This window comes from Neodiprion lecontei, chromosome 5 (genome assembly GCF_021901455.1).
Source record: "Neodiprion lecontei isolate iyNeoLeco1 chromosome 5, iyNeoLeco1.1, whole genome shotgun sequence".
NCBI lineage: Eukaryota > Metazoa > Arthropoda > Insecta > Hymenoptera > Diprionidae > Neodiprion > Neodiprion lecontei.
The window spans coordinates 23409943-23430310 of record NC_060264.1 but is presented as its reverse complement, the minus strand read 5'-3'; the positions used below and the strand labels follow the sequence as shown (position 1 = coordinate 23430310).

The following is a 20368-nucleotide window of genomic DNA, read 5'->3' as shown; positions in this document are numbered from 1 at the left end:
GGAAAACGAGAAAATATGAAAAGCAGCTGATTAGGGCAAGCAGTCATACTTCCCATCCAAGTCTTCCCCTTGGAGCATATACAATGCTCTAAGGTTTTCCCATACGAATTGTATCCGTCCAGTCTCGGGTTATTATACATAAATAAATAAATACATACATATATATGTGTGCGTGTGTGTGTGTGTGTATAGAGAGCGAGAGAGAGAGACAGAGAGAATTATGCACAATTATGTATACACTAGGAGGATGTAATTATTGTAAGCTCGGATTTAACCGTGTTGCGAATAAGAAAGATAAACGTGCCTCACTGCTGTTGTCGAGTACCCGACACTGTGAGGCAACGAGAATGTTAATTGTGGGTAAATTCCCATGGGATGCCACATTTCCATTCCTTGCTAACAATAGAGCATATCACATGGAGACAGGCAGATTCGAGTCGATCTTATCTCGTTTCCTCACCAGTAATATACAATACATACCTGTTCAAAAAACGGAAATATGCCTTGAGAAAAATTTAAAAAACTCCAATATGTATATACTATACATACAGGAAATCTTGCAACCTAAAGTGTTGTGGAAATTCGCGGAGGTGTCGGTACGTACATATATATGTACATAGATACATATACATTCAATCATAAACTGCGATATACTGAAATATTATCTGTATTCATCATTGTATTATTGTTATAAATGGTGCTGTTCCATTATGCAAACACATGTTATATGCATTATGTATATCTACAATTATAACTTGAAAATAGAAAGAAGTATTCTAATTGGATATTTTTTCTCAATATCTTTTGAAGACGTAAAAAATAATTGAAACAAGGCGTGTCCCACTTCATACCACGTGTATATACTAATGGACCCTTGAGGTATTTTTATACAAGTATTTTCTCGGCCAGGATTCAGATTTCTGCATATTATTTCTGTATATCGTACATATTACATCTACACGGTATATTACGAAAAGGGTAATTGCATATGTATCGCTTTTCGATTCGTGTGTAGAAGAAATAACAGATATTCACATTTTTAGCTAAAAGATTATAAATATGGTAAGAAAAATATTACAAAATGTCTTCTTGGTATTATTTCTTGTACATACGAGTTTGTTACTCCACACGCTTACGAGGAGCCATAATCAGGGTGGCAATAAATGACCGGGTGATATTAAATTCCTGGACTTTTCTAGATTAAGAAAGTTCTCCAATGATTCCTGGTTTTTCCGGCCTGTTACGGCCCATTGCTTCAATGGCAGGGGGGACTTATTAGAAATAATAGTTTTCATACAATGCAGATTCTAGAATTACTCATAGAAAATCAGATCGAGTATAAGGGAGAACAATGAAGCTGAAGATGAGGATAAAGTTTATTCACCGTTTCTATATTTTTTTTCTTCCCTTCATAACTGTTGTTCCCTCTTTTTCTATATCTTTTTTACGAACAGCAGCACTGTACTTAGTGACCAGATTCATACAAATTTTGTAGATGATAAGCATTTTTACAATTCGGCATCACCTAAAATTGTCGCTGCACATGTCACACTCATCTCCCTAAGTCTCGTCAGCTTGCCGCAAAAAACTTTCACCACTAGAGCTATTCTCACCGTCACTGTCACTGTAGCTGTCATTAGAAGCCGATCCACTGCTCAGATTCTGGCAGTGCGCGATACATCAGAGTCCCGACTGAGGCTGCTGATGGTGAATATTCCAAGGAACATCGGCAATCGCAGGGGGCAGACTCGGATCATGCATGGACCTCGGCGCTCTCATTATCTCGTCAGCAGGAGGACAGTGTGGCCGTGGCCCAGGTTCAGGGGTATAAGTGAACGTCAGTCCCGTCGCATAAATAATCCCGTCATTCCTGACTAGCGAAACTGGGACTTGTGTGGGCTGCCTAACCCAGAGCCATTCCCCCCTGAACAAAGAAATGTCTGGAACAACGCACAGCATGCTCTCTTGACACCTATACATCGTCTCGGCCTCAACATCGCCAAACCACACTTGTAAATTTGGTGTAAAATTATCCCCGGTTAGTTCGAGCATCGCTACGTCGCCACCACCATTCAAGTGCAGGCTGTGAACCAGGGGGACTGGAGTTACGGGAGAACGGACAGGCCCCATTCCCTCGAAAAACTGATACTCTGCTTTGTCTGTACTTATGATGGTCCAGCAGGCGCCATCATTGATCATCTCCTTGTTGGCTTCTTTGGGGCACGGCGTTGCCTGAAACTGTATTATTCTCTCCTGGGACAGACAGAGGTACATGTGATCTGTGTCTTTCATATAGAAGGCGCACTTGTGCAACTGGGAAACTGGGTCATCTGCTTCTAAACTTGCCATCTGCTTGTCTACCTTCCTGATTATCAGACGTGGCAAGGCCATGCCTGTTACCGAGCAAACCAGCTTTACTGTACTTCCGTAGTGAACATACCCATCTCGAACCTGCAAATCTCACAATATACCATGATAGATCTTGCATGACATTGTGCATGGTGTAAAATTAATCTCACAGGATAGAAGATAGCATACCTGAAACTCTTCAGACTCGCTTTCATTATCATCGAGCAGATGTATAGTGAAGGCACCCCACTGGGTTGAGCTGGCGTGAAAATTGCCGTTCTCGACATGGAGGTATCTGGTGCTGACAGTCTGGGACCTGAGGCGATTAAACAGGGCGACTCTGGTGCCACTGGCAATGCATAGATCGGCATTCTTGAGGGATTGCTTCTTCTTTGACGGCTTCGATATCACCTTTATCCTCTTGCTGTGAAATACACCTATGTCATGTCCGCTACCATAAAACATCTTAACCGACAGCATAAAATGTTTTCGCTTGTCAGAGTCTGATATGTACAAAGTCTTAGCAGCGCAATACTGCTTCCCGTTGTTGAGGTCCAGCTGCTGCATGTCCTGGTCTGAGTTGCCAATCCCGATGAAGGCGCACAGCTGTGCCGACTGTTCGGACTCCCCCTCGCGTAGCATTTGTTCTTGGCGCATCCTCCACCCATCCCCAAAGAGGTATATGCATGGTGGAGGACAGAAGAACCGCTTCTCATTGCCATACGACTTCTGTGCCACCTTGGCATGCAGGATCACTATCACCATGTCACTTCGATCGCGGAGGTAGCGCTCCATCGCTTCACGCGTCAGCCGCTGGTCTGTATCAGATCTGTACACTCCGGAGGAGGCAAATCTAGGATAGGATGACGACACAGCTGACGGAGATGGAGGGGACTGCATGCCGTGCGCCATTGCAGGCAGCCCAAACTGATGCGGCATATTTACACTCGTTACTATCTAGGCAGGAAACCAATTTCTGAGCACCACTTTTTAGAGCACCAGTTACATCTTCGCACGTGTGGATATGATCCCTGCCACTTGCCCGCAGGTCAGCTCTTCATCTGGAAAACAATACGTGTTACAGACACAGATACAGCTGCTTATTCTATATTTTTCTGATTTTTTTTGTACGATTTAAACCTACATAATCTCACTTTTTAAAAACGTACTATGTTAAAAGGCAAAACGCGCGTATCACACGCGGTAGCAACCATCGCTCGGCGATACCCAGCTGATATCAAACCCGGCGAATGAAAGCATCTGAATTAAATCACAGAAATTACATGCGTGCAGATAAACGAATTTTCACGCGCGACGGTTAATTGTTGTCAAACAATCCGAGGCACTGCCAGCTTTTCTCGCTTTAGCCTAGATGGAGCGGGTTTAGCTACGTTTGCTCTACTGGCCCTAACGAGCACGCTGTCGGTAATGACAACGCAATATTTTTAATTATTTCTACTCTCAAGCGTACTTGCAAATTTAATGTTGAATTTAACATTTATCATCCAAACATCGCAAAGTAGTAAAGAAACAGGATTGCTCGGAAAAAACATGCTTTCACTTGTACCAAATATACACGTGAATGCATATATCACTCCGCACGTATACTATACCTATGCATTTACGTATTTACGAGCGTACTCATATACGAGACGTTTGTTTACTAATATATTGCACCGAATTACCGCGAGGTTACGATAGGTTGCATTGCAGACAGGGTGAAAACGTACGGGTAACAAACAGGCCTACCTCATTTCCCACTGCTGCGAACGGCTTTATCCATGTCCAGCCGTGGTTCGTCAGTTCTTTCGATTTGGTAACTACGAGGGTGAGAAATGTTTTCGGTAGAGACGCCCGTTTCGGCATCCATACCTCGTTTCGTTAGCTATTACTATTTCGGAAGCATTGTGGCGGTCCCGAGAATAACTGACTGCAATACACTGTACACAACTGTAGCCTACCTGCCTGCCTGTCTTTTCCTAACAATTAATCCATTCAAAAAACACCTGTTCACTTTACGAATTTTCCGACAGTTCTGCCAACGCTCGCGCAAACTCACCGCACCATCCGACGTCAATTGGCCCTACGAGCGTATCTATGAGCTATGCATGTATCACATACGTATGTACTACACACATGCGTCGCCGGTTCTACGGTGAAGAAAACTGCTACGAGACACTCCGACCCGAAGAACTTTTGACAGAGAACAATTACTCACAAGGGGACGGCGAGTGTTGCGCTGAACGGCAATTAAAAACGGAGTTCGCGAGACTCGCCGCCGTCACCCCGCGGCAGCGACGATAGATTTTATTAGTTAAAAGTGGTCCGAGCCGTGTGTAACATTTTATCACATGTATGCTACATACATACGGACGTGTGTATGCCTGGACAATGATGGTTCAATGTCAGAGTCTGGGATGGAACTAAACAATCCCCCGCGACGGCGTAGAGTTATTATTCCATCGTAAGTGGCTGAAGTTTCTATTGTTTTACTGTTCTACAATGCCCCGGTCTGGCCTGGGCACTCGTCTCCCACTCTACTCCGACCCCGCCGGCCCCACTTCCCAGCTACAACGCCTGGAATTGCTGCCGCAAAAGGATGTTGGGGTTACCCTCGAGGGCGTGGGAAAAACCTGCTGTGGGAAAGAGTGGGTGGGTGGCCTCAACTCCCTCACTCACCCCACTCCGGTCCGCTCCATTCCACTTCTAACTGCGTGGTTATGATGACCACGATTCACGCACACGCGTGTCGATGTACATCCGTATGTACAGTATTTACCGTGTGACGTGTGTATGCATACAACGCGCTCCATCTTGCTCGCTTGATGCTACCATGTAAGATATAACACGCTGTTCGACTCGGGTAAACCTGACTATGAATTCGTTGACAAATCGTAATACATAAAACGATAATTACGCCACATACTTCCATTATTCATATGAATACTTAGTAGTTATGATACATACAAATTTGCCTATACTGTGTACCTGTAACATGCGATGCTTGCGTGTAGGCCTGCATTTGTCGGATAATCGCTTCATCGTTTCTTCCGAATGGTCTGTATGTATCCTCCCCAGCTTTTAAATATGTACCGGGTGATATGCATTCATCTATAAAGACATCGGATTCAATCTTTAGTTTCCTTCCATTCAATGTCTCTACTTCTTTGCGCACCGCGTCGTGGCGACATAGACTACTGGGGTGGTATGTTTGCACATGAGCTACATTTTTTTAACCGCGAATAATTTTACGTAGTACGCACAGCGACGATCAGCAAAGATGCGTCTCGTCCCTGTCGTTTCGGTGAGTAACGTCAATCGTGAATAACGACCATAACATCCGTGTCAGTACCATCAATAATTGAGGTTATGTTATACTAAAACCGCGAAAGCAATAACTTACAACTGATGTAAATGTTTCCGACAAGTGTTATATGAAATTTGTTTCCTCAGAATTAATGATATATAATTATTCACCATGGGCGTTCATGGTCTGTGGCGACTGCTGGATGCTGCTGGAAAACCAGTGGCTTTAGAAACACTGGAGGGAAAAGTCCTCGCCGTCGGTATCCTTTCAATACCCATTATCAACCAAACTCGATCATTGGTTACCTCAATGGCAATGATACTCATATACCCACGTCTGCATTCTACATTTATCTTAACTTAAACCTTCAGATGTTTCCATTTGGTTGCATCAAGTGATGCAAGGATATCAGGATGGGCACGGAAGTCCTCTGCCCAATGCTCATCTTCTTGGGTTATTCAATCGAATATGTAAATTACTGTATTATAAGATCAAACCTGTGTTTGTATTTGATGGCGGCGTACCTCTGCTCAAGAAGAACACGATTGTAAGTTTCGTCAGGAATAGATGGTGCAGATTTTCATGTTTGTTGAGTAAATATAGCTACACATAGGACACCTTGTCTTCTACTTTTGGTATGGCAAAATTAAAGTTTCAAACTTCTATTTTGTATGTCCTAAAACGAATATAACATACAAGCGTTCACATGCTATATCATATGCAGAATATAGTTTGTTATCTTGATTTTAATGCAAGTATGTAAAAATGCAATTAGGCTAAGCGTGGGAATAAGGTAGTGAGAGAACGGAGTTAATTATTCTATTGTCTTATCCCCCTGTCCAGGCTTCTCGCAGAAAGCAGAAATCTATGGCATCTAGTAAGGCGCAAAAAATGAAGAACGACTTGATAAATAATTTGCTTAAACGTACGGTAGTCAAGGGAGCCCTGGGTGCTGGAAGTGCTGAGAAGCAGGAAGAAAAGGGGGAAACCAGTGAGAAAGTCGATCGATCCTCTGTACATTCGTCTCTGAATTTATTCAAGCTACCCGTCATTCCCAGTAGCAGCGAGTTTGTTTCGGAGAACGAAGATGATCCGGAGACAGAAACCGAATCATCTGTTCAACTTAGTCCGAGGAAACAAGCCAAATGGAAAGGAAATATCCACAGTGTTGATGTCAGCAGCACAGAGTTTAGGGCATTGCCACCGGATGTCCGTCACGACATACTAACCGATCTAAAGGCGTCGAGGAAGGAAAACTCTTGGGGATGTCTTCATGAAATGCCTGAGGTTTGCTTTGCTCTTGACTATATAAATGAAATATTTAAAGGTAGGGATGATTTTATGAATGATTGAAAAATCTTTTCAGGATACTCACGATTTTTCAAACTACCAAATGAAGCGTTTGCTTAAGCGGAGAAATGTTCAGGAATGTTTGGAGGAAGCTGAGCGAGAGATGGGAGGCAAGACCATGACTTTGGAAGAATTGGATGTCCTTCTCACTGAACAGGGGATTGCTACAACTACAAAGATTGATAATGCGAGTCGCATTGCAGCTGACAACTTGACAAGATTTGTGTATATCAATGGTAAATATCTTACCCATATTTTTCTCATATTGAACAGTTGCTACTGTTGTTTGTGATTTTCAGGTGTGAATAAGGATGTTCTGACAGCCAAAAAACCTGACATTACCAAAGTCAGTTCATTGAGTTCAAACTCAGAGAATAACGGGATTCCGTCAGAAGACGGTAATGTGGAGATAATTGAAAATTTGAAGGAATACGAGCTTGACGAAGACTGGGAGAGTGACTGGGAATCTAGCGATGAGCCAGAAGTCACAGTCATGAAATCGAAAAAATTAAAAAAGCTGATGAAATCCAGCGACGTCAATCCTGCGATGATGTATATGCTGGAACATAGCGGCCTAAGTCAAGAGGAAATTTTGTGTATCATTGAGCAGAGTAAAAACAAGTCTAAGAAGTCGTCGGGCCGCGATCGACCCCGAGATTCTAAGCGATGTTTGAAAGCTCTGGATTTCATCATTAAAACCGAACCCGCCGATAGCGAAGATGGAAAATCTCAGCCAGATACGGATAACGTGCCCGTGAGCACGAATTCTCGCAGCTACTCGCCAATCGATGTTCCCATTGAGTGTCCCGATTTTGCGGCTACAGAGTTTTCCGAATCCACGAACAACAAATGTCCTAAGCCCGCTGCTCATCACGCAATCGAGAATGTGACGGTTAACGAAGAAGCAGCCACAACGTCAAGCTCCGAATCAGATGACTTTGTCGAGGTTACAGATGTCCCTGTACCAAATATCTCATATTCGGCAATGAAAGAAAACAAACCCGTGCTCGAAATAACAATTGTGCAAAATTTACAGTCCGAAGATGACATGTTTGCCAATGTTTTTGCTAACAATGCGAGCCTGGTTCAAGTTACACAGCCTCCAGTACATGAAATGCGGCACGGTAGCGATGTCGCAGACCAGTGGCGTAGCCAAATTGAAGTACCATCACCAGAGCAATCAAAGGTGAACGAAAATGTACACGAAACACCACTAGAACTATCGGTTCAGACTACGAGTGAGGAGAACAGAGCAGCAGACGGATATACGGCAGCTGATTCAATCAGTTCGCCTCAAATCGATGAAAAAGCCGGAAACGTCGAGGCGTTGACTGTCAACAACAAAGCAAAAGATGATCAGCAGCCGGCACCAAGCGTCGTGGATGAGGATAAGAAGAAAGCTTTCCAGTTTCCTACCCGGAGGGAAGAACTCATTACGATGCAGGAGCAATTAGAGACCGAGGAGAAAGAGCTAAGCGGAACTCTCGGTCGCCTAGAGAGACAAGCGACTGATATTACGGATCAGATGCGTATGGAAGCTCAAGTGTGTTACTGATCTTCAGTATGATTAATCATCATCATTTGTTTAACTCTGAACCCAAATTTTTATATCTAAAAATTCTTTGAAAATTATTGAAGGTAAAATATGTGAACGTTCTTCACTGCCACTCTATATTAGCCTAATTAAGTTCGTGTGTCTCAGGAGCTTCTACGTTTTTTCGGAATTCCTTACGTGATTGCGCCGATGGAAGCGGAAGCTCAGTGTGCTTACTTGGAAACGATAAACCTAACCGACGGCACGATAACAGACGATTCAGATATATGGTTGTTCGGCGGTCGTTGCGTGTACAAGAACTTTTTCAACCTGAACAAACACGTCATGCAATTCCGCTCCAGCGACATTCGCCACCATTTCAGTAAGTGCCGAATGACGGTGACTTCGTTTTTCGTCTCTGTACACGGTCACCAACCATTTCTTGTGTTTTCTCCATTTTACAGATCTCACCAGAGAGCAAATGGTGCAACTTGCGCTTCTAGTTGGCAGTGACTACACCGTAGGAGTGACGGGAATCGGTCCTGTCACAGGGCTCGAAATTCTCGCTGCTTTTCCGGCCGAAGGGGGCAACCTGTTGCGAGGCTTGACCAATTTCCGCTACTGGGTAAATTCCGGGAGGGCAGCAGGTCCCGGAAAAGCATCTCTACGTACGAAATTGAAGAATGTTCACGTCGAGAAAGGTGGGCGTTCGCTACATTAACTTTCAATCCTCAAGTCACGAACGCGTCGTTGCTTCTAATTTTCAGGTTTCCCCAGTGAAGCTGTTGTCCAGGCATATCTCGCCCCGACCGTCGACGAATCAAAAGAGGGATTCACATGGAACGAGCCGAACACGACGCTACTGGCCGATTTTACGAGAAATAAATTCGGATGGACGAAAAGCAAGTTCGAAGTTATATTCAATCCAATAATGAAGCGACAGGCAGAGTCGAAGAAGCAGAAAGGGATCGACGACTACTTCCAGGTGAAGATTTCTAGGAAATGTATAGAAGGAATGCTTAGCAAACGAGTTCAGAAGGCGGTCGAGCGATTGGGAGGTGGAAGCGAACGCGAGGAGGAAACTGCCGACTTCGAGGTGCCGCAAAAACGCACTAGAAAAAGCAAACCAAAGTCTAGCGAGCCGAACCTTCTAAAACCCATAATCGAGGAAAAAGAGGAATCATCCGCCGTCGGCGTTGTTAAGATAATTCCTTCAACGGAAATGGCTACAAAGCTACCTATTGCCAAGCCGGAGTGCATACCGCAACGGGAAAAGGACAAAGCAAACGCGTTGAAGAACAAGCTACGAGCTATCGAGGTTTTTCGAAAATCAAAAAAGGGCCCAGGATACGCAAAGCGATCCAAACGGACTGCCCGCAAAATCAAGAGTGAGGCCGAGCTCTCGGAGAGCAGCGACAGTTCATAGAGCCAAAGGTAAGATAATTTTGTTCCCAAAGCTCGGCCTCGACAAAGTCAGTTATACATATTGCATGTAATATTTATTGTGGCATGAAACATGAGTTGTTTGATTTCATTGCCACTGGCGGTGCCGGTAGATGTTTTTTTTAAGATGTACAGATTTTATTTTTACAACGTTTTGTACGGTATGATTGTCTTGTATTTTTCCACCACAACTATGTGTATCGATGAATTTGTTTCGTTATTTAATTGAATAAAAGTGCGATCGAAGAGGTACCAGTATTTTCCTCATTCCATTTGAAATACTTATTCATAAACGGTTCCACTGCTTTAACATTATTAAATATCATACTACGATGAACGTGCGACCCGATAAGGTGGGTTTGCACCTACCACGTCCCGGCTGAAGTGCATGCGTACTTCAGTAGAGTATTGTATCGTTTCAATCAAACCGTTCATATCCGCCGAATATAATTTCAGGAGATGTGACCGGTTACTATTTCAACGTTCAGTACCATACAGTAATGCATACTATGCATATAATATATATGTGTATAATTTAAAAGAGTAATAATGTACATACATACAGTTATGCAGCGGCAGTAGTCAATCACTAATTGTAAGTACATACAGTGATCCAGTTAACAAATCCATTTTTGTGTATCTACAGCCTTAATGGTTCACACTCTTTGAGAACTTGTTCGGATCACTGTACACAGAGCCGTAATTCATTAAGTATATTCAACAACGTTAGACATGTTTGTTTCTCTTATACATGGAAGTTTCACTGCAGTTACAAAATCAGGGATCAGTAACTGTTGGATGAATACTAATATTACGTAATTATATAATGAGTAAAAAATATACTATTAAAGCACGTACAATGATAATAATAACTAGAAGTACATCACACAAGATCGTAATAAGAAAATATGTACCGCAGTCTATAAAACAGCTGGGTAAATTAATGACAGCCACAGATTATTTAACAAGTAACAAAGGCACAATGGTTTAAACTGCCCGAAATCGATATTACAAGAATTATTAAAAAAAAAAAACTTTCAGTTTCCATCAGTATAAAATATACCTGCATACGTAATGCACAGATTTGCCTATTACATAACTACCATTCATCTACAGCTGTCCAAGACAGTCGATTCATAGTTACATGATCATTCACTCTGATAACCGTTCTGGTAACAATATTGCAATGGGCCAGCATGGGCCAATATATTTGAAAAATTAACTCCTAACAATCAGATATCCACATTATCTACCCTGTAGGTACAGGTACTATTTGCAATGCAATAATCATCACTATTGCCCCTTCGGAGTCTTTACCGCAACTGGATATTCGGTCATCTTTTTGATGTCAGTGATAGATGTAAATTTTGCAATAGCTGTATATGGATGGATCTATGAAAAAATAAACCAAAACTAAACTAGATTGTTGCAGATCAATGAATGCGATCATTTGTTTGAAGGTACGTGAACTAAGCGGTGATTAAGATCTTGTCAAGTAAACCCGCAAACCAAATTTAAAATTTGATAAAATACAGTATTTCACAAAGCACGAATATTTGACCTACATTGGATATCCGGATTTCTATCTACTTTCGTGGTATGTTTATTCATGAATAAACATACCTTTTCTCATTGCGCCAGGTAATATCGTAACTATAATTAAAAATTGAACACTACCAATTGTTAGAGTAATTACTTAGCTTTATAAGACTGTTCGGCAATCTTGGCTAGTTGCTCGTACATCGCGCGACCGGTTTCTTTCACCATGGAGTTGAAGTGTCCATATTCGTTCTGCAGAAGTAAGTACGGGTGGTCGTATTCCTACAAAAACAAATCGTGTTTCAAAATGATTAGAAGTGATGGAAGGAGGGAGATGGTCCTTGTTATATCAGAACAAGGATAATTTCACAAAAGCTCACCGCCATTCGGCCACGGTCCATTAGAAGGACCTTGTCGCTATCCATGATGGTGTTTAAGCGATGAGCGACAGTGAGTACCGTGCAAGACGCGAACTTGGTTCTTATGGTACGCTGGATGAGGGCGTCGGTGTGAGGATCGACATTGGCAGTGGCCTCGTCTAGCATAAGTATTCGATTGTTCCGCAGTATTGCCCTAGCCAGGCAGACCAGTTGCCGCTGACCGACGCTGTAGTTGCTGCCTCCCTTCAAAACCCGGGAGTCAAGTCCGTTAGCACCAGTCGTTATAGCATCCTTGAGCTCCACCTGTATGTTTATGTGCGAAGGGAATGAAACATTTTCAGGATGTCGGCGTAGACCAAGATTTCGAATATAAAGAACTATGAAAAAACGCAAAAATGAAGTTAACAAACCTCGTCTAAAGCCTCCCACAATAGTCGATCCGGAAACTCTTCAAATGGATCAAGATTCCGCCGCAGTGTTCCTGAAAACAAAACTGGATCCTGAGGAATGATGGATATTCGTGCACGCAAATCCTCTAGGCAGATGGACCCTGTGTCTATGTCGTCAATTTGCATGGATCCTTCGATCTTTGCCAAGCGGAATAATGCTGAAATCAACGAGGACTTGCCCGCTCCAGTTCGCCCGACTATACCGACCTATAAGAATGTGAGATGGATTTCGAAAAATCGTCAATGTGTAGCACTAAAATATACCCTAACCGGACCGCAAAAAAGCCCATTTTGAGCATGCAGCTTTAGCGTGACCTTGAGTTATCTCCACTCGCAATCTACAACCACCCGTAAATATAAATCTTTGTCTCATATCCATTGAATGAAAAGCACCTTAGATCAAACTCATGCGTAGCAATGCGTTACAGATAATATGGAATGCAAGTATTAGTTGTTGTCCGACTGAATTATTCCTTTAAAGATTGTGGTGCATCTCATACGTATATATTTGATGAATCTTGAATATTTAACTTACTTCTTAAATTTCCTGTATTTTGATGCGCGTGCAGCGAATTAAAAAAAGGCAACATCACTATCTGAACTCTAACAGTTGCTATCTCTCTTGGCCCGCTCCACTTTAGGATAAAGCATACGCGGCGTGCGTTGTAAGTAGAGTATATTTCAGTGATGTCATGGATCAACTGAATTACATTAATTATGAGTTCGACAAGTGTGTGCTAACCTTTTCACCAGGGCGAATAACGAGATTCAATCCTTTGAGCACTGGGGCCTCGTCCTCAACGTATCGCATATATACATCGATGAGTCGAATGCAACCGTAACTCGGCCAATCCTGGGGTGGCGGGGGTGGCGGCTGGGACATTGATTTCGCTTTACGTTTTTTGGTGATACCCTTGTCCCTCAGATTGGGCTCTGGTGCCAGCTGAGTGTATTCAATTACCCTCTCAACAGACATCAGCTGATTGGCCACTTCTGCACTCTGACGCATTCCCCACTGAATGACTCCGGTTAGCGCCATTGCCTGTGTTATCGCCAAACCGACCTGACTCCCCGAAAAATCTGCAAGCAAGATGAACAAGTTTTTAAGCCTGTTTCTTTTCTAGTCCTCAATGTTTATATAACAGGGTGGCGGCAATTTTGCTTGACTAAAGTTCACTGACTCTTCCTGGTTGATCACTAGCCTGTAATAACACATTTAACATAAGGAATACGCACTGCCTTTGATAAGTATGAAGCTGAATGTAACCAGAGTTATGAAAATCAGGCAGAAGAAATCGAGTGAGAAGCCGAAAGCCGTGCTGGTTGTGATGAACATATACCACGATGAGGTGTGCAGATCTTGATGTTTGTCAAACTCGTATTTAAGTATGTCCTGCGCCCCGTAAGCCCTGATTGTATTTAGGCCATTAAGGGTTGCATTCAGATGAGTGAATACTGGGGATCGTGCTGAAAATAACAAGAGTGTAAGCATTGTGGGATAAAACTGCGAGCAAACTCAGGTCCGACGATTGATTACTTACTGATTCCTTCCAGTCGTTTCACGTTTTTACTGGTTCTTAAGTAGATCTTGCGTATCCAGGCGAAAATAGCACCCATGATAACCACCGGAATAAGGAACATGGCGTTAACGGTAGAAGCAACAATCAGCGAACCAATCATCAACATTATGACCTGACCAGCATCCAGAAGTGCTTTGGGCAGTAACTCGTCTATAGCTCCCATATCCTTTGAGAAGCGATTCAGGATCCGGCCACTGGGATTTGTGTCAAAGAACCGCATACTCGTTCTTATCAAGCTCCCAAACATTCGATCATGGAGAGATTGACTGCTCCACATGCACAACTTGTAGAAAAGCATAGACCTGCCGATTGCGGCTACAAATAAGGCAACCAATATCCCCGTATATATGTACATATACGTTTCCGTCGATAACAAGATCTGCGTGTCTCTAGACAGCTGAAGTAAATTCGTAGTGTTTGTTCCTTCGCCGGTATCGTTTATGTCGAGGCTTTCATGAGAAGAGAGTGAAATCATTCTACGAGATTCTTCCTTATCGACCCTGTAGAAAAATGATCATGTACAGACATACTTGGTAACTTTCTATCTGGAAATTATTTTTGTGCACAATTGCATACATTACCAAATTGCCAAGCGGATTAAAGAAATTATTAGGAACCAATCATGGTGGCAAATTTATGACTCACCAGTAGGAAACGAACTTGTCATTAAGACTGGCTGCAACTTGAGTGGCGATAAACAGCACCGCGACAATGAAGGCGATGAACAAACTACCACCAGCTTGAAAGTATTTAAGAAAAACGGAGCCTTGAATGGTGCCACGAGAGGTCCCCTCTACCGTATCTAGGCCTTCGCTGTCTTCCTCCTCATCTTCCATATCTGTGTCAATGCTGCCGCTGGCATCAGGTGTTTGACTCTAAATTTTTAGGATCAACGAGCTTAAGTTGAGTCTAGGACATGAACCTCTATTACTGCTTAATTTTTATATTTTTCCAAGCAAACGAGAAATAATTGAACTTACTCGATGACTCGTGCTAGAATACTGACGACGCATACCCTTTTCACTAGGTAAGCCTCGTTCGCTGGCAGTTCCATCCCCCTCACCCATGGTACCGACAAGTGCTTCGTAGTCGGGATATGATGCCAATAATTCGTGATAGTTAGAAAATATTTCTGCTCTTCCCTGATTCAACAAGATGATAGCATCAACCCCCTGTAAGTACTGCAGCTGGTGCGTTACAAGTATCCTTGTCTTACCTGCGAGGTAGCGTTGAATACACTCCTCGAAAAGATGCTTACCCACGTGCGCGTCTACCTGAAATTCGGAATTAATAAGGATAAAATAAATCGTCAAATTTGATTCGACATAAAAGGACACGAATATTAATGGAAGCAGTGGGTATACCGCGCTCAGTGGATCGTCGAGGAGGTAAATATCAGCCTGCCTGTAGACTGCTCTGGCCAAGTTGATTCTTGCGCGTTGCCCGCCCGAAAGAGAACTACCACGGTCTCCGACGATGGTTAAATCACCCTGAGGGAACTGTTCGAAATCGCTGAGAAGGGCGCAGGCCTTTGTCACTCTGTGATAACGCTGACGTTCGTACGGCTGACCAAAGATGATATTTTGACGAACGGTAGCACCAAATACCCAGGCATCTTGCCCTGCGTAGCTCAGGCTACCTTTCACTATGACGTCACTGAACTCCTTGGTCTCTGAGAGAGGTAACTCACCCAGTAACACTGATAGTAGCGAACTTTTCCCAGCTCCCACCATTCCGATCACAGCGTACAGTTTCCCTTTGTCAAACTGCAGGTTGACGCTGTCCAACGTGTTCTCAGGACTATAGGGTTCCCACTTTGCGGTAACGTTGGTCAACTTTATTGCCCACTGCTCCTTGTTCAATGCTATCTTGTTGTCCATCACGCTTTTAGATTTTTCTGTGCAATCAAACCTGACATGTAGAGTTCAGAACCCATCTTGCATAGGTATGAAATAAAAACAAACATGAATACAAATGCGGATGTGAGTTGGCAAGGTACATGTTTTGTTAATAAAACTATCAACATTTAAAACAATATACTTGCATGGTAAACAATCACTAACCATTGACAAGATCGACGGTATCCTTCAGCACGTCGCTGGCAAGTATTGCCACTCCGTTTGCTTTTTCTCTAGAATAATCGTCAGGAACTGCACTTTTATCGGTCAATTCATCGTCAATGTACGGAAGATCGGATTTTGGAGCCTGATTAACGCTCTGCATAGATCCACGAATGATATTATTTTCAGAAGAATATTTGGTGTGCCCGATAACTTTTTGAAACTCGTCATACATGAGGAAGTACTGAAGCCGTCGCACGGCTACCATACATTCGGCTGTCTCAGCGACACCTCGGACAAACATGCTGGACATTGTCTGGGCCAAGATGTTGAAATAAGCGGAAATAACGAAAATTGTGTCTGCGGTTAGCTCTTGGTCAAAAAAGACCATTGCAATCATGGTGCCCCACAATGCCATTCTCGTGGTGAAAAGATTGAACGACATGTAGATTCCACGAAGATATGAAGTTTTGGTGACAACTCGCAATTCAAGCTTTCTGGCCAATTCTATTAATGCGCAAAACGGCTTTTCCCAGGCATACATTTTTATCACCTGAACCCCAGATACGATCTCATCCATCAGCTGAACTCTTTCATCCGTTTTCAGCGCTGTTTGAAGCCTGTATTTTGAAGAGAGTTTTCCCAAGTATGCTGGTAACAATCATCAATTAGGCATGGGCAACATTTTGGGATGGGAATGAAAAAAATAAGCGATTCAACTCACATTGTAGAGGAACAACGATGAAAACCGCAGCTATACCAATGATCCCTGCCCATCCAGCTTTGTTGTACAAAAAGTAGGTAATTATCAGTGTAGAGATAGGGGCGGACCACAAATAATGCAAGAAAACAGAAACTACATCGAATCGGTTGACGTCATTGGCGACCAAATTTACGACTTTGCCAGGTGCTGTTTCTCCAAGGGCTGTCATGCTGAGATTCAATGCCTGGAACAAAATTCTGGGTTATATTTACTGGTGATTTGTCAATGCGTTCACCACCTTTCAATTACATGAGAAAATAACCTACCTTTCGGTACACAAGAGAGCATACAGCTACTCTGATTCTGCCACCAATGTGAAAAGCACCAAATATGGCTTGATTCAAAGTGATGACGTTGACCGCCGATGCTAAAGCAATACCGCCTGCATAGTAGAGCGCTTCTTCAAGCATGACATTCGAGTCTTTCTTAAAGTAGCTGAGCAAACCTCCCAGCAATATTGGTGTGCCCAGTCTGTTGACAAGAGAAGTCATATTTCAATACAGATAAGAACTTGTGGCTGCCATAGGTATCTGGTATCCAGACAAACAATGAGCAGGTAATTTGTTCTTCAACTCCTCACCGTATGACAAATTCGTTCAAAACTTGCATCAAACCGAGCAAAAAATACTCCCAGCGAAAAGTCAGGAAAATCGTTTTGAGAAGGCTTGGCTGCCGCCCCCATTTCCTGGCAGTCTCCAATTCGTAGTTCCATTGCCTGAGAAAATGGGGCAGACAATTTATTAGTAAAAACGAAATGTGAAATCTTCCAATTTAAACTGCACAAGTAAACAGTCTGTGACTCTCAGTACTAACCATCTGTAAAAGGATTGACACACTTACTTCTCTAGTCTGTCGCCCAAAGCCGTTGACCTATCCTCTGATAGAGGATCGTGTAAGTCATCGGCAATCAAAATCTTTCTGTACCCTTTCTTGAACAATTCTATCGTCCACCTAGAGTATAGAGGATAAAAAAAGAGAAAAAAATTCAGACAGAGTTTACCCACAATTTGAAGATTCCTAATGAAAAGCTGACGAAACTTCCACAGCTAACAAAAAAAATGATTCCTAACTCAAGTGTGTCTCGAAATTCTATTGCCCAATTCTGCACACCTCTAGGATATTACATGAAAGCTATATACAAACAAGAACTACACGTGGCTATTAAAACGGCTAACAGAACAATCTTACAGCTGTGACTGATCAGCATGGATTCAATATTGGGTTTGTTTCAGGTGTAAGGAAATTGAAAAAATCAGATATAACTCACCACCATGTTAGTACAGAAACAATATTCGCCTTTTTTCGAGGATTAGGTGTGCTCCTTGTTTTACTTGCATCCATATCTCAACTGTAGCATTCCCATTCAGTGTTTGTGTAGACAAATTACCACAAGTATAACACGTCGAAGATATTATACATGCGTGGATAATGGGACAAAAATAATTTACCAGTAAAATTATTGTCGCACAAAAGAAACTTAATTTCAACTATATTGATCTCTATTATCAGATTGTTCATTTAACGTATGTTCATTGATTAAGCTTCATTATAAAAAATGAAACACTTTATAGTTATTGCATGAAACTTATTGAACCACTTTGTTACGTCTCAGTAAACAAGGATGCTTCTTCAGCTCGTTGATAACTATTTCCGTCAAGCACCCAAAGTTTACAGAATTTATACAACTGCTTTACTTTACATCAACTGTATTGTTTAAATAATAAGTTTGAAAACAAAATTTATTTGAAGTTTCTCAGCTTGACTATCACGATTGTTGTTCCTGGAAGTTTCAGAGCTCTAATAGAATCAGTGTGACGACAAGTATATTTATAACAACGAGTGTTATCTCAAACGTTTCATTACTTGTTTGCTCAGATTCTCGGCAATCACAGAAGTGCTTCTTTTGTTCATTGAAATCTGGTGTTTGCTAGAGTGCCTTAGATTTATTGGAAAAAGTCTTGAAGGCGTAGAAATTCTGTAGCAAAATAATAAATAATTTTATTCAAAATCCGAGCAAAGTAAAAAGATGCAATTTCCGCGAGCAATGAAAAATTTACAAGCACACGCAATGTTATCTAAATAAAATTAGATGTACCATGCTTGTGCCAGGCTGAGAAAAATAGTTTCAAGTATTACCCGGATTCGCCGAGATGAGTAAGCAGGTTTTAAACGACCGGGTATGCGACAAAAAGTACGCGGCAGGTACATTGTTCAAGCAAAGATGACTTGCATTCATTTTGAGTAATTGCTACTACACAAAGGCGAACTGGATAAGCTCAACTAAACAGAAGGGTCCCAATCGTGTCTTTGATAATTGATATGTGAAGCGAGTTACTAGATTCTTTGTACAATGTTCCAACTCGGGTGAAGAATCAACATTACAATAATACTTAATCAAAGCTTGTTAACAAAGCAATAATACCAACCAGCTTCCCAATTGAAATATATCGATCTCCTCAGACAGTGGTAAAACAATTTCAAGTCATTCCTCGTTTGTCTTTTAATTCGTCTCGAGATACAATGTGACCTACAAGTTTTCCCGTTGGCAGAATATTCTTCCTTAAATCCACAACGACTTACGATGCCTTTCGGTGGATGTAGGCAGGAAGTAACTAAAATATGAAACAAGGACACTTGATTAACCCTTCAATGATCGCCACTCACCAGAGTTAATTAATCAAAAACTAGTCAAGACTGAACCGATAGCTCTCAGCTGCCAAGGCCACTCGATTGACCATTGTTTGCAGATGTGGAGGCATCGTTCAAACGAGCAAAGTACGCGGACACGGGGAGTAATTGAAGTCAAGAATGTATCAGGACATACGGTCGATAACGAAATATTGTAGAGGCAAAGCGACCAGACTAATTCTGAAGCAGAGTAGTCACTGTCGTTCAATATATCGGCTAGCGTGCATTAGCGCTGATAAATAACTGTTGGCACACGCGAAACGATCCGAAAACGAGGAGAGAGATACATTAACTGAATCTCTGTTTAACCTAACCTGTCAAGGCCAAAATTCCACATACACGCGACTATATTTATGCGCACACATACGTAAACATACGTAATACATACGTTCACTCGTGCCATTTAGTAACTATTGTACTGATATAAGGATGAAGTACAGTTTGAGAAACTGTGCCGACCGTCGTTACGGAACAATTACCCGCCAGTGTTGTCATTCGCCAATCACGAAAGAACTGCAAGTCATTACTACCTGCTTTAAAACGTCATGTATGGTAGTGTATCTGCAGGTAGAATTCGACAAGGTTACTCTAGCCACATTTCAGTGTTTACGGAATGAGCTGAATTAGACGGAAAAAAAAACGAGCGCCATAATCTTTCTACGCATACTCAAACTCCGTCAAATAATCTTTCAAATAATTTCCTCGATCGGACAGATAATTCGTTTGACCCTCAGAAAACTATACTTATACATATTTCGAGCTTCTGATGACGGTGAGGCTGAAGCGTGACGCGATAATTACGCCCCCAATTTACGATAATACGTAGCATGATATAAGAATTAATACGCTGCAATACGGGTATAAGGGGGAAAGAGGGGGCTATGAAGATTTGGGGGCTTATAGACATTGTGCTTTGTTTTGTGTAT

At 42.2% G+C, this 20368-nt stretch overlaps 4 protein-coding genes across 25 annotated transcripts in view; 2 read left to right on the top strand and 2 right to left on the bottom strand.

The window, feature by feature from the left end:
- Positions 1-661: 661 nt before the first annotated feature.
- LOC107220816 (suppressor of hairless protein) lies at positions 662-5608 on the bottom strand. 7 transcript variants are annotated; one of them, XM_015659562.2, is made up of 3 exons: positions 5338-5608; positions 2539-3410; positions 662-2451 (listed from the first exon to the last, which is right to left on the bottom strand). In XM_015659562.2, exons 2-3 carry the CDS (start codon positions 3286-3288, stop codon positions 1681-1683), a joined length of 1521 nt encoding a protein of 506 aa, XP_015515048.1. In that variant the 5' UTR covers positions 3289-3410; positions 5338-5608; the 3' UTR covers positions 662-1680. The 7 variants fall into 7 exon arrangements, with proteins under 7 accessions (XP_015515048.1, XP_046596340.1, XP_046596341.1 ...); XM_046740384.1 differs by lacking the exon at positions 5338-5608 and adding an exon at positions 4720-4844; XM_046740385.1 differs by lacking the exon at positions 5338-5608 and adding an exon at positions 4716-4831.
- Positions 4704-11371, top strand: LOC107220814 (DNA excision repair protein ERCC-5). 3 transcript variants are annotated; one of them, XM_046740380.1, is made up of 10 exons: positions 5079-5184; positions 5606-5653; positions 5803-5915; positions 6028-6203; positions 6500-6943; positions 7023-7242; positions 7306-8549; positions 8709-8922; positions 9005-9241; positions 9308-11371. In XM_046740380.1, exons 3-10 carry the CDS (start codon positions 5828-5830, stop codon positions 9964-9966), a joined length of 3282 nt encoding a protein of 1093 aa, XP_046596336.1. In that variant the 5' UTR covers positions 5079-5184; positions 5606-5653; positions 5803-5827; the 3' UTR covers positions 9967-11371. The 3 variants fall into 3 exon arrangements, with proteins under 3 accessions (XP_046596337.1, XP_015515045.2, XP_046596336.1); XM_046740381.1 differs by lacking the exons at positions 5079-5184; positions 5606-5653 and adding an exon at positions 4704-4813; XM_015659559.2 differs by lacking the exon at positions 5606-5653 and having other exon boundaries at positions 5060-5184.
- Positions 10500-20368, bottom strand: part of LOC107220813 (ATP-binding cassette sub-family C member 4) — an 11428-nt gene continuing 1559 nt past the window's right edge. For 4 of the 14 annotated variants that reach the window (XM_046740367.1, XM_046740369.1, XM_046740368.1 and 1 more), the window contains 16 exons: positions 19181-19366; positions 18022-18729; positions 17595-17705; positions 17335-17469; positions 17021-17225; positions 16716-16938; positions 15995-16642; positions 15296-15828; positions 14912-15205; positions 14577-14806; positions 13893-14431; positions 13588-13818; positions 13094-13431; positions 12313-12558; positions 11903-12205; positions 10500-11804 (listed from right to left, as the gene is read on the bottom strand). In XM_046740367.1, the coding sequence (XP_046596323.1) occupies positions 11676-11804; positions 11903-12205; positions 12313-12558; positions 13094-13431; positions 13588-13818; positions 13893-14431; positions 14577-14806; positions 14912-15205; positions 15296-15828; positions 15995-16642; positions 16716-16938; positions 17021-17225; positions 17335-17469; positions 17595-17705; positions 18022-18095 (4239 nt within the window). In that variant the 5' untranslated portion in view covers positions 18096-18729; positions 19181-19366 and the 3' untranslated portion in view covers positions 10500-11675. Of the gene's footprint in view, positions 11805-11902; positions 12206-12312; positions 12559-13093; positions 13432-13587; positions 13819-13892; positions 14432-14576; positions 14807-14911; positions 15206-15295; positions 15829-15994; positions 16643-16715; positions 16939-17020; positions 17226-17334; positions 17470-17594; positions 17706-18021; positions 18730-19180; positions 19367-19454; positions 19557-19578; positions 19717-19756; positions 19781-19830; positions 19958-20368 lie in introns of those variants that run through there. The other 10 variants (XM_046740363.1, XM_046740364.1, XM_046740371.1 and 7 more) reach the window with 10 other exon arrangements.
- LOC107220817 (probable multidrug resistance-associated protein lethal(2)03659) overlaps positions 20044-20368 on the top strand; it is a 19136-nt gene continuing 18811 nt past the window's right edge. Inside the window, exon 1 of the mRNA XM_046740379.1 lies at positions 20044-20214. The gene's annotated coding sequence lies outside the window, so the exon portion shown is untranslated. The remainder of the gene's footprint in view (positions 20215-20368) is intronic.

Excerpts from the sequence above, each read along its gene's own strand:
- LOC107220816 (XM_015659562.2), bottom strand. The coding sequence starts at position 3,288 with ATGCCGCATCAGTTTGGGCTGCCTGCAATGGCGCACGGCATGCAGTCC. Across the intron at positions 2,452-2,538 it reads GCGAGTCTGAAGAGTTTCAG|GTTCGAGATGGGTATGTTCA; the intron begins GTATGCTATCTT and ends TGAGATTTGCAG.
- LOC107220814 (XM_046740381.1), top strand. The coding sequence starts at position 5,828 with ATGGGCGTTCATGGTCTGTGGCGACTGCTGGATGCTGCTGGAAAACCA. Across the intron at positions 6,204-6,499 it reads TGCTCAAGAAGAACACGATT|GCTTCTCGCAGAAAGCAGAA; the intron begins GTAAGTTTCGTC and ends CCCCCTGTCCAG. Across the intron at positions 8,923-9,004 it reads CGACATTCGCCACCATTTCA|ATCTCACCAGAGAGCAAATG; the intron begins GTAAGTGCCGAA and ends TCCATTTTACAG.